At 44.8% G+C, this 13,094-nt stretch overlaps 1 protein-coding gene across 2 annotated transcripts in view; it reads left to right on the top strand.

Annotated features, from left to right (window-relative positions):
* The first annotated feature begins 8,142 nt into the window (after window positions 1–8,142).
* EXT2 (exostosin glycosyltransferase 2) overlaps window positions 8,143–13,094 on the top strand; it is a 79,135-nt gene continuing 74,183 nt past the window's right edge. Inside the window, exons 1-3 of one of the 2 annotated variants that reach the window (XM_065636490.1) lie at window positions 8,143–8,240; window positions 10,105–10,664; window positions 10,831–10,920. In XM_065636490.1, coding sequence (XP_065492562.1) covers window positions 10,129–10,664; window positions 10,831–10,920 — 626 coding nt within the window. In that variant the 5' untranslated portion in view covers window positions 8,143–8,240; window positions 10,105–10,128. Of the gene's footprint in view, window positions 8,241–8,633; window positions 8,720–10,104; window positions 10,665–10,830; window positions 10,921–13,094 lie in introns of those variants that run through there. The other variant, XM_065636491.1, reaches the window with a different exon arrangement.

Here is a 13,094-nt window from a genome sequence, read left to right as displayed (position 1 = left end):
ATGCCCATTTTGTTTCTATCCTTTTTTTGTATTCCTATAAATAAAGAGCATCTGTTTGCCTCTTGGCACAGTGTCCTCAAAAGAACTAAGAACGGAGAGGCGATTGAAAGTAGATGTTCTTTCTGCAGCCTTCCTGTTCCTGGAAGTCCATCCCTTCTGGTTAGCAGTGAGGTGTACTAGCAGGACAATGCAGAGAATGCTGCTTCTACCACCGTGCTAGTTCTAGCTACTTCAAGCCTACTTTAAGGCTTCTAAGGTAACACCTTCCACTGTTATCAGGGTAATTAAGGTATTTTTTTGGCTATATTTGTCAATATGCAGGGTAGTTTTTTGACTAAACAGTATTCTTCAGTTTCCTCCCTCTCTTTTCCATTTTAAAACACACTGTTTCTTGTATGATGAAGTATTTAAGTTGGAAAGCTTCTTTCACAGTTACAAAGCTCTTTAATTTCTGGTACTGTAAAATTTTAGGTATATCCTAAAGGAATTTAAGCAGGTTTTTTCTGCATGTATATTAATCCAGAGTTCAAGGAAATTGCCCATGAAAGCTGATTGGAAGTCTGCCTTTCTCCTCCTGTGATTTGTTTTAATAGTAACCAAGTTTCATCCTGATGACATTATGGAATCTGTTTATATAATGAGTTAAGAGAGGTGAAATATAAAATTTAGGCTAAATTATTTGCTGTTCAAGCAGTTGGAATTTGCTGATCACAAGTGAAGAACTGTTTCTACTCTTCTGATCAACCCTCCAATATGAAATTGGAAAGGCAGGAAAAAAATCCTTGGTCCCATGAAATACATGCATCTTGCTTAGATTTCTTCTCTGTAGATCATTTAGGAGAAGTGTAGTATTGAGAGTCAACAGGAAATTCAGATTGTTTTTTGGTTCAATCTTCAAGTAAAACAGCTCTCATTGTACAGTTACTTCGTGAGGTGGGATGTCAGTGACTGGAGACTCACAATGGTACTGTTGTGACTCTGTTGGTTTTGTTCTTGGGCATTGTAGATTTGGGCAGACGGATGTACCCTAATAAGTGACAAAAGCATATGTCAGTATCATAAAGCAAATTACCAAGGCATACGTAGCAAATAATTAATGCGAGTGCACTTGGGTGAGGTGACAGTGGAGAATTGCCTGGACGGTGAGGAGGAGAGTCTGACCAGTGGCCGAGGAGAAGATGGTGCTGCAATCAGTCCCTCTCTGACCCCAGCGATGAGGCAACGCTGGGGAGATGATTGGTAAGATCAGTATAATGGGTAGTTACAAGCATCATATTTGCTTATGAGTTGGCACTTGTCCATGTACAGTATTTTTAAGTGCATTCTTTGATTATTATAATTTATTTTCCATTTGCTATTGGGTGTCCACAAAGAAAACTATAGCACAAGACAGGGCTCCTTAATGGCATGGGAGGTGAGATGTACAGCCAAAACACAAACGGATTTGCTGGCTTGCCCTTGCTTATTTACATATCCCAAGCAGAGTCTCAGCAACAAAAATTTAGGGAGAAAGCTCCTTGAAATGAAGAGCCGGGTAACACTGTGCAGGCATTGAAGTGTTTTTTCAGGGGATTCCTATAACAAACCATTAATTACTCATTTTCTTTTGGTGTTCTGGTCACTCCTGTAGTTGGAGTATGTTAATATACAATAATAACAATTAGTATAATATGTTTTTCACCCACGTATGTTTACTGCTCGGAAAGCGGGTCTATTGTACTGTCTCTGTGAAAGCAGCTACTAATGCACACCTCTCTGTAGGAAAGAGGGTGAAATACACTTTCAGAATCATCACAGCTAATATAACATGGCCCACAGACACTTCCATCTGAGCTTGCTGTGACTCAAAATAGCAGGACAAACACACACTTTGTTGCGTGGAATATTTTCCATGTTTTTTTTCAGGTTTAACACCCATCTGAGGAGCTCTCCTCTGAGGAATGTTAGCTTGGTCACAGAAACCCAAAATATAACTGGAAATGAGGCTAGAGAGAAATGTGATGTTAGGAGTCTGCTGTTGGAATAAGCAACATTTGTTTTGACTGCGCAAACCCCATAAATTTTAAAAATGGCCTTTACTGGTTGAGAAGAATTGGTAAACATTAAGAAAGTCCTGTGTGTATCTATAAAGAAGTTAGATTGACTCATTTGCTGTAAGAACACCCTGACAGAAAAAACACAGGCTCTGCGTGTACAAATTGTTCCTTCTGCTGCCTCCCTGTTAGATGTTTTCTCTGCTCACTGTTTCTCATCATTATTATTAATGGTCTTTTAATGTTTATTTGTATTTCTGTATGGCAAATCTCTACAGAAAACCAAAACAAAACAGGTAGAGTAATGATTAAGGACTCTGTTCTCTCGCCCCCCTGCCCGTCCGCCCCTATTTATTCCTTTTACCAGTTTGTCAAGTGATAGACAAACAGGGCAGTACCTGAAATGATGAAGCCAGTCAGATCTATACATTTAAAAATTGATGCACTTTGTCTAAAACAAGAAATGCCGTCAAAGATGAGTATAACACTGTCCCTTCATTGCTTGTGCTTATTGTAATTAAACAAGATGATAAAATCCACCTTGCATACAATTTGTGTGTTCAGGTTATCATTCATTTGAACAGAGAGGATCCTAGATAATTTCATGGTCATTGCCGTGTTCCGGTCTCTCTTTTTTTTTTCCTCCTTCTCTCTCGACTCCAGAGAAATGTTCAGCGTTTTCAGGTTAGAAGTGGGAATTTCCTGCACATCACAGCTCTCAGTCATAGAAACTTCCCCAACATACATTTTAGGTCTACCATTACTGTGTCCATGCTTGTGGGAGGTGAGAATCTGTGAATCTCCGAATTATCAACCTGTGTTACGCCACAGTTAAGCAAACAGCATAGGTGGGGCCCATTCTAGATAAATATTTAGGAAGGATCATGCACGCTTAAGGAGTTAATCTGTAAAGATGAGTTTTCCCTTAGAGAAATTTAATATATCCCAAGCAAAATATCTGTAAGGGAAAATATTCACTGAAAATTTAGTAGTTCTCTACCTTAACTGAAGAAGGGCAGCTGCTCAAATGTACTGTATGACAGATTTTTCTCTAGATAAATGCTAATATCTTGGTTGTTCTCTTTCTCTATTAGAATGCATCCGACAGAGCATACAGCTGGGCTGACTGCTGTGTGCTCCCCCCGCCCCCCTACCTCCCAGTTTCTTAAAACCTGCCTTGGGGTCAAATTATCATTTATATTGGCAATTTCTCTGCAGTCCTCCTCCAGTTACTTGGTTACAGAATCCCTCTGTTGCTCTTGTGCTGCTGGCAGAATGGTGATTTCATTTCATCAGAGACGTGGTGGCACACAAGAGCTAGATAAAAAAACCTTCTCATGGAGGAAGGTACATGAATCATCCCCTGAAAATTTCTGGATCTGAGGTATCAGATGTGCAAAAGGGTAAAGCTGCTTTTGCACTTTTAATTTCATATGCAGCTATTTTTGTAACATTGGCTGACCTAACAGGGGGCTGTTTTGGTTCTTTCTGAAGCAACTCAGACTATACCATGAAGAATGGGGCAAGATAACCTGCAAGGATACACATACAAAAATACATGTATTCCATCTGAGAAAAGCAGAGTGGCAAGATACACTCGTTCTTCATTCCAATTAATGCTTTATTTATTACAGACTTACATAAAACACTGGCAACTGTCCAATGACAAGATCTTAGATTATGTGCAGCTGACAAATGTACTAAAGAGTCTAAGATAGTTATAAATACTTTACTCTTTGTCCTCAGTTTGCCAGGATTGGTTATTTTTAGCAAATAGTCAGTCGACCTTATCAAAATGAAGAATCAAAAATAGTCTGGAAAAACACTGCAAGGAAAGGCTATTTTTAGCTCTCTGTCTATTCCCTGCTGCTGTCCAGCAAGATCTGATGGCACAGCTCATGCACGAGCGCTCAGTTATTCTAGGCAAACGCTTGTCGTGACCTGTTCTTTCTCTGAATACCTCACTGCAGAAAGCGTTCAATTGATTAAAGATTAATGCATCTGCAAACTGTGACAGCTGAAAGCTTTAGAGAGGGGAGAATGTGCATCGACAGAGCGTTTTTATCTGCATGTCTCTGCCACGTTATAGTTTCTTTGAAGGGAACACTTGCCTACCTGAATCTCCTCATGTCTCACATCCTTCAGTGGGAGCTGCAGCAGCAGACCTCCAAAGTATATTTACATTTCTTTTTCCTTTCAATTCAGGAAGGCAATAGGGAAAGTAGAGTTACATCAGGCAGATCACCGTATTGACCAGCGCCCCCAAGTAGCAAACCAGCAGCACTGGAGGTGTACAATGGACTGGCTCAAGAGATCAAACCTTGCAATTGGCTGCTAGATAAAGTTTATTGATCAGAGTAATTATAAACTCAGCTGATACAAATGAGGGTATCATTTGGTTATAAGACATAAATCAAAAAAGTGAACCAAGGCAATGATCTGGATGTTACAATATCCTGCTTTCTCTTATACTAGAAACTCTTTCATCTAGTCCAGTGCCTTATATATTGGTAGTAGCCACTAACAATTTTTTCAGAAGAAAACAATGAGCTATGATATTTTAGTTATGCTATGCCATAGCTTGAAAATACAGTGGAAAAGATGTCCCTGAGCCATTAGTTTCTCCCTTCATATTTGCCTTTTAAAATTTTCTCCTTTTATTATAAAGGCATTTTCAGAATATGCTGCTTCCAGCACTGACTGCATAAAGTGTAGCATAATTTCACATGCAGCTGCTTTACATGTGTGGAGACACAGTAGGAAAAGGCTCTCTGAGTGTTTCTCTCTCTTCTGTATACTGATCATCCCAGCAGAAAATACATGATGCTGTATGCGACAGCAGGCAAATGTATGATGTGATGGTAAAGCTCTTAAAAAGAAATTCCCATATGACCCCAAATGAGTCATCTAAGGCTGGATGTAAAAGGGCAAAGCAAAGAGAGGTAAAATATCTGATTTCTCTTGTGCCTTTATAGAAACTGATAGCCTGTTATCCAGTTGCTGATGAATATTTTTACAAGCTATAAATGGCAACCAGGAGTCTAAAAATAGATGCTGCACTGCAGACTTGTCTGGCTTAGCTACATCACTAGAATATAAACAGGCTCCCTGATGTAGTTTCAGGGAAATCTCTATAAAAACAGGCTACATCCTCCATTTTTCTTGCTATTTTGAAATAAAATAGCTGATGCTGCTTGCACTTGTTTAATTCTAGCTTTTAATAAAATTGCACTGCTCTCCAAATTTTCCTATAGGGATGAAACCACCATGAAGCCTCTGTGAATGCTGCAGCTGCAATTGATGTGATGCGCTTTCGTCTCCCCGCAGAGCAGGGAGGCAGAGGAAGCGCCTGCGGGCACTGCCTGGGCTGGCACAGGCTGCGCTCGGTGGCCCCCGGCCCCACGTGGACCTGCCAGTGTCCCCGTCACGCGGGGCGGCTGCAGACCCCCCTCCCCAGCCCGGTCACATCCAGGCACGGCCCGGGCTGATGAGCCCAATGGCTCCAGAGATCTGGCGCTCGTCCCAGCAGCCCCAGCATGTGAACAGTGCCCCTTCTGATTCACAAAATGGGTCATGGTCCATTCATCCTCCAGAAGAAGAGTTCCTGCCTCTGATTTATGAATGGGGCCACTCACAGCATTTTCTAGTTGATGGGTTAAGACCAGAAATATCATGTGCTCTAACAAACCCTAGTAACTTGCCCTAGGGAGGAAGAAAAAGCTAGTACCAGTGCTCAGAAAGGATGCTTTAAGATCTATGAGTCCTTTCTGTTGTTGACTTTGAATGTCATAGACAGGATGAAGAAGGTAGCAGTGAGTCTGAGGAGCATCTTGCATCACCTGCTATGCAACATGTGCGAGAAGAGGTTGGGAGAGAGAAAGCACTGCAGTGACAGCATTTCTTCTTGCTTGTGGGAGTTCTGAGCTGTCTCTGTGTGTGCATGTGGACGGCATTGCAGGCAGCAGGTTTCCCAAGGGCAGGTGAAGTGAAAGCGAGTCACTGCAGACAGCCGGGACTGCTTAAGGACACTATACTCTGTGTGTAAGACAGTGGGAGAGAGAGAGACTCGTTTTGGAGGTTTAGAGCAGTGACCGGTACAAACCCCTCACCCTTTCACAAACACACATTATACGATATACAAATACATAAAAATGGATACAAGAAAAACAGAAGAGGCGGATAATACGTTTCAGGCCAGCAAAAGCTGACACTGTGAGACACATGTGGTAAGAGTCTTTTAACAACCAAGGATTACAGGATAGGACCAGAGCTGGCCTGTCTTGTACCCCAGGCAGCAGCAGAGAGCAGGCAGCAGACTGGGGATGCTTCTGGCCCAGAAATCATGCAACTGAAGGGGCTGCAGCAGGAGAAGTTAACATGGCAGGATGTCACCGAGCTCTAGTAGCTCAATGGCTGTTGCAACATTCCCTGGAGACCTGTGGTTTTAAAAACAAAGGACTTGCTCCTCAAACAGCCCATATCTGTCCTCAGACTAGCAAGAGAGGAGAGCCAGTAAACAGGTGAGAACTGTTTACAGGTGGGAGATGTAAAGTCAGCCTTGTTCCCACCTCAGTGGCACTGCTGGTATCAGCCCAGAGGGCAGGGAGAGGTGGAGGACATGGGCGCTATGTGCAGGAACACGACACTGCTACTGCTGAAACATCTCTGCTGCGCGGTTGCCATGTGTGTGGTTCAGCTGTAGCCTCTTACTTTTTTTTTTTTTTTGCGAATGGTCAGTTTGCCTACAGACCAAGTCACCCCCAGTTCTTGAGAATGAAGCCAGTTGTCTGTGATTCCTGCATAGCTGGAGTTCTGTGCCATATGTTTGTCCTGCTCTGCCTTCTGTCAGAAGAGAGGTTGGTTCAAGTAACTCTTGAGAAGGATTTGGGGAAGGTGTGGGGTTTTTTACCTCACTGAAGTAGTGGGATCCAGCAGGTTGGGAGGTGACACGAGCCAAAAGGGTCTGTGAGAAAGCCCAAAATAGTTTTGGAGAAGATACACAGAACTGAAAGAAAGGGACCCAAGAATGCAAACACATGGAAAAACAGGGCAGTGTTGGCTCATCAGTACAAATGTTGTACTCCCAGATAAACACTGATGTTGTCCCAGTACCCTTCTGACTGAAGAAATGTCTTGTCAGCAGAGAGAGGCCTTTCCAAACCCTGCAGCCAGGCTTCAGTCACTGAGGGGGGCTAAACGCCGTGCAGCGTTGAAAGCAAAGTCACCAACAGTCAAGAAAACTCCCCAAAACATAAATCAGGCTTGGGCGGGGAGCTGGGCCGAGGAGGCTGTGCAGCGTGCGGGGCTGTACACGGGTGCTGAGGCTGCAATGCAAGTTTGGGGAGGAGGAGAGGGCACGGCCTTCATGGAATCATAGAACATCCTGAGTTGGAAGGGACCCACAAGGATCATGGAGTCCAACTCCTGTCCCTGCACAGGACAACCCCACAGTCCACACCATGTGTCTGAGGGCGTTGTCCGGTCTCTGCTTGAACACTGCCAGGCTTGGGGCCGTGACACCTCCCTGGGGAGCCTGTTCCAGGGCTCCACCACCCTCTGGGTGAAGAACCTTTTCCTAATATCCAACCTAAACCTCCCCTGGCACATCTTCCTGCCATTCCCTCGGGTTCTGTCGTTGGTCACTGAAGAGAAGAGTTCGGTGCCTGCCCCTGCTCCTGCCCTTGTGAGGAAGCTGCAGACCGCGATGGGGTCTCCCTTCAGTCTCCTCCAGGTTGAACAAACCAAGTGACTTTAGCCGCTCCCCATACGGCTTCCCCTCCAAACCCTTCGCCAACTTCGTAGCCCTCTTCTGGCACTCTCCAGTAGCTTTATATCTTTTTTTATCCTGTGGCGCCCAGAACTGCACAGAGTTTGCGGTTTGAAAATGCTGTTTTTCTTCCTCCAGAAGGGCTGAAGCCGCAGGTGAACCCAAACGGGTGTCCCGCCCCGCCCCGCCCGTCCCGGGCCGCCCCCTCCCCTTGCAGACGCGCCCTCCCGCCGCAGGGGGGCGCCCTCCGCGGTGTCGGGGCCGGACGGCGCCGCTCTCCGGCCCGGGGGTGGGGGCTGCCTGGGGCCGCGCGTGCGCACGCCGTGCCTCGGGCCGGGCGGGGCGGCGGCGGCGGCGGCGGCGGCGGGGCAGCCCCGCTCGGTGGGGCCGCCTGCGAGCTGGCGGCGCGGGCGGTGGGGCCCGAGCGACTGCGGGCGGAGGTGAGTCTGGGCGGCAGGTGCCGTGCGGGGAGGCCGGGCCGGGCTGCGGCGGGCGTTGCCGGCGGCCCCGGCCGTGCCGCCGCTCCGGCGGGCCGTGTCTCCTGCGGTCCCGGGCGCTGCGGGTGGCACGGCGAGCAGGAGGCGGGGCAGGCGGGGCGGGGGCCCGGCCGCTGCCGGTTGTGTCGCGGGCAGTGCGGAGCCGGGGCAGCCCGGGCCTCCCGCGGCGGGCGGCTGGTTCGGCCGCCGTTACCTCGCGGAGGGTTTTTGCCACCTGTTATCTGCCGCTGTGTTTGTTCCTCTTTCTTGTCATCCCCAAGTGCTAGCAGGCCTCCCCTTGTGCCTGCAGGTTGCCCAGGAGGGTTGTGTGCAGTGTGGAAGGCGTGAAGCGGTTCCGTGGATGGAGGGTTACGTCTCGTTGAGGTTCCCCCCCAGGCTCAGGTCTAGACAGCTGTGCCGAGTGACTCAAGTGCTTGCAGCAAGTGCGTGATCTTTGTCATAATGCAAGTGGCTCTGGCGCTCTGTCGGGAAGAGGAAATAACGTGGTTAACCGTCAGAAACGTATGGAAAGTTTTTATTTATGAAACGGATAGTAGCGTAGCATTCTGGCATCTGCCCTGATAACAGCATCACAGCTGAACTGTCTCGTACCGTAGGTTTTAAAAGCTGTCTCCAGAATCAATGAGAGCGACTGATAAAAGTGGAATATTTATTGGTGTCTGAGATTATTTTTGTGCTGCTGTGTGTAAGTACAGTCACTTCACGCGTTAGCCACTCCATCCTAACAGTCTTTTGTCAGTGGCTGCCATATAAACATAACCCAATTTGTTATGAAGACCATTTAATGCCTCATTGATACTTCTTTTATTCATATTTGTTGTCTGCTGTACAGTTGACTGTCAAAGCAAGAAAACATCCCGTTTGTCCAAAGGGAAAACACATAATTATACCATCCACATTCTTCTTCAGGAAAAACCTGCTTACTAGATTTAAAAAGCTCCCAGTATGGAGAGTTCGGGTTGGATTAGTTGCAAACCTAAGCAGGTTTTTGCATGCAACAAGTAACTGATTCTTCAGTCTGTAGTTAATATAAATTCTGTGTGTAAAACCTTTTAAGAAGCATCAGAGATGATGGCAGTTGTGTGATTCTGTGATACTTCATATTACGCTGTGTTTTTCACTACAAGTGTTATTCAGACTACAGTGAACTATTATTTAAATACTTTTCTTAATGTATCTGCAGTGGCAGCTCATAGAATGCTTTTTTGCCCCAAAAGACACATTGACAAAGATGACGAATTAATTCCTTTTTCTGGTCAGCAGCGGTTTAGCATCGTTCTAGTTGGATATGGTGGGGCTTCTGTAAAATTCTGCTTGAAAGCACCTTTACATTAGAAGTGGTATAATCCTAAATTCTCTGTGATGCCTCATGATAAGCCCATTGCGGGGTGGCCAGATTGTTTCTCTTTACTTGTAGATGAGCATTTTATTTTTTTATTAGTATTCACTATTAATACACCTAAATGTAGATGGAGTGGCACCTACGAGAACTCACTACGTCTGTAGTGTTTGAGATTTCTTCCTCCCTCGTTGCCCAAGCCGTGTCCTTTTGTCACTTGTTGTTAACTGGCCAACATAATTCCATTACAGCCAGGCCCATCAGATCAGGCTCATATTGTCCTTGCTAAGTGGCAGTTCCAGTTGGCATCTTATGTTCCAGCGGGACATGTGAGCATCTGAAGAAATTTTGCTGTAATCTGCCAAGGCAAAAATCCTTGAAAAGGTTAACTGGATGTTTCTCTGCCTTGTGATAACCATGTATCTCTTCCAGAGTTGATCCTAAAACCTCTCTATTTCTGTTTTTTAGAGACAAGAGATAATTGATTCCATTATGTGTGCGTCAGCCAAATATAACACACGGGGTCCAGCCCTCATCCCAAGGATGAAAACCAAGCATCGCATCTACTACATCACTCTCTTTTCCATAGTTCTGCTTGGCCTAATTGCCACAGGGATGTTCCAGTTCTGGCCTCACTCCATTGAGTCGTCCAGTGACTGGACCATTGAAAAACGCAGTGTCCATGATGTGCCTGTGGTCAAGCTTCCTGCTGATAGCCCCATTCCTGAGCGGGGAGACCTCAGCTGCAGGATGCATACCTGCTTCGATGTCTATCGATGTGGCTTCAATCCCAAAAACAAAATCAAGGTATATATCTACTCACTGAAAAATTACGTGGATGAATACGGGACATCAGTGAGCAACACCATTTCCAGGGAGTACAATGAGCTGCTAACTGCCATCTCTGACAGTGAATTCTACACTGACGATGTCAACCGGGCCTGCCTTTTTGTGCCATCCATAGATGTCCTCAATCAGAACACGCTCCGTATCAAGGAGACAGCTCAGGCTTTGGCACAGTTATCCAGGTACTTGTTGAAACTTCAGTGTGTGAATTTAAAGAACAAAAAGTGGAAAAAACGAAGGTTAATGCTGGAGGGGAAGATGCAGCGCATCAATTGACTTTGACGGAATTTACCATCTGTGTCTAGAGAACACCTTTCTAATTGTTGTCTGTTTCTTCTTTTGTCTTAGGTGGGATCGAGGCACAAATCACTTGCTCTTCAATATGCTGCCTGGAGGGCCACCAGATTATAATACTGCCCTAGATGTTCCTAGAGATAGGTATGTGTTTTGCGGTGTTTGAGCGCACAGGTCTGGTTTTAAATGCCATTGAAGAAGCAACAAGCTCAGAAGTGTAGGTGATAGCAAAGGATGTGCTCCTTAACCTTTACAAAGCTGGAATACAACTTCATTGCTTCTCAAAAAAGGGAAGTGGAGAAGTCCCTGTCTTGTATAGGACAATTGTTTGCTCCTGAAATCTGACGGTTTAGCCCCGTCCTTAATTTTATACGGGATGTGGCTGGCAGAGTTTGCTCTTAACTGTTGGGTTTGCTGTAAGGATGGAGAATCTTGAGGTTAGATTTGTATCTTGTGTGTTACCGAACCCGAACGCTTCACAGAATATCTCATTGGATGCAAATTAGAAGTTCAAAGATCGATCGTAGATGCAACGTTTTGATCGATGCTTCAAGGGCATCTTAATGCAGCTGCTATGCTTAACAAAACAATAGTGAATTTCAATAGTTTTTGTTATCTTAACAATTACACTGTATTAGTAATTGGACAACTGCTCTTAGTTACTCTCTGGCAAGTGTGTTTTGAAATTATTTGCCAGAAACTTAAAAGGTGTGAATCCTGAGCTTAATTTTCACTTGCAGAGTAGTTTACTTTTGGAAGAGGAAAGGAGGTTATAAGGCAAAGGAAATTGTCATAAGAGTAAGACAAACTTATTTAGCTTAGATACTGTTACTGAATATGCTTCTACTAGATTAGCCTGTATGTGCTTAGTTTAGCTGAGTAACGAGTGTAACCAGTCCCTCTCTTGAAGATCAAGGTTAACTTCTGCCAAATGTCAACAAAATCTTGCCTGAGGTATGGGATCTTTGCTAAAATGATTTTGCATGGAGTATATCTTGGTTTCTTTGCACCAAAGACAATTTAAAACATTCTTCAATGCCAGAACAGAACATGCTTTTTCTGGACATGTTCAAAGGGTAAGTTTACCGACTGTAATTACATCACTGACCGTGGAGTAAGCCTTTAGCTTTTTACTTAGAATCATAGAATAGTTTGGGTTGGAAGGGACCTTCAAAGGTCATCTAGTCCAATCCCCTACAATGAGCAGGAACATCTTTAACTAGATCAGGTTGCTCAGAGCCCCATCCAGCCTGGCCTTGAATGTTTCCAGGGACGGGGCATCTACCGCCTCTCTGGGCAACCTGTGCTGGTGTTTTACTACCCTCATTGTAAAAAATTTCTTCCTCATGTCTGGTCTGAATACTTCATCTCTATATGAAATATCTTATAGGCACGTGGGTTAGCCGAAAGAGGGCAGTCAAGCATCATGCTTGTGTAACTAAACCTGTTAATGTGTTAGTAAATACTTGTATTTGGTATCTTAAGATTTATGCTTCTTAAGGAGAATTTTCACTCGACAATGCTGTTTAATGGAACGGACTCCTCTGGGGCTGTGTGTTTGTGGATGCGTGTGTCTATCAAAGAAGCAGATTTATTAATTGAATGCAGTAGATTTCTTACACTGCACAACTTGTAATTTTTTTTGGTCAAATGTTTATTGATATTTGGCCGTTTGCGTCTTGGCTTAGTATGCAGGAAATACAGTATTTCGGTAGGCGTTTGTTCTAAGTGTTTGTCATGCTAACATGGAAAGCCGAGTAATTTGAATTAAAAATCAAATTTTTTTTGGCAAACAGCTGCTGCTGCTGTAGCTTGCCAAACTGACTCACCCTGCAGCTGTACAATCACCAGCTGTAAGACAGAAGAGAGGCAATAACAGTGCTTGGAACGGAGAAAAGGTAGAAACTTCTTTTTGTAGGCAGCAACAGTTAGACTGTACTCAGTGTAGTACAGAACTTGTACTACAGGTCACAGGCGTGAACACAATGAATCTGTGAAAAACAGTGTGGACCTAGTCCTGGAAGGGCCTGAGTTGTGCAGTATGAGCTTACAGGATGATTTTGGAGTCCTCTGGAGATCTTAGTTCTTGTCTAACAGAATAAGTGAGCTGGGTGTGTTTTCTCAATATGAGAATGTCCGCACATGTTACAAATGGGTGAAGGACAGCTGTAGCATCATGCAGCGAGAGGCCGCAGGCCAAGAAAAAGATGTGCTGGCAGAGTTCAACTGCTTTTGAATAACTGGTCCAAACTGTACCAGTACCCCACCAGAAGGACTGGATTTGTGGGACCGCGCGGATCGTTGCTGAACTACACAGG

The sequence above is a fragment of the Caloenas nicobarica genome, chromosome 5 (assembly GCF_036013445.1).
Source record: "Caloenas nicobarica isolate bCalNic1 chromosome 5, bCalNic1.hap1, whole genome shotgun sequence".
Taxonomy (NCBI): domain Eukaryota; kingdom Metazoa; phylum Chordata; class Aves; order Columbiformes; family Columbidae; genus Caloenas; species Caloenas nicobarica.
Note: the sequence above shows the minus strand (reverse complement) of the source record. Positions and strands in the feature narration are given on the sequence as shown.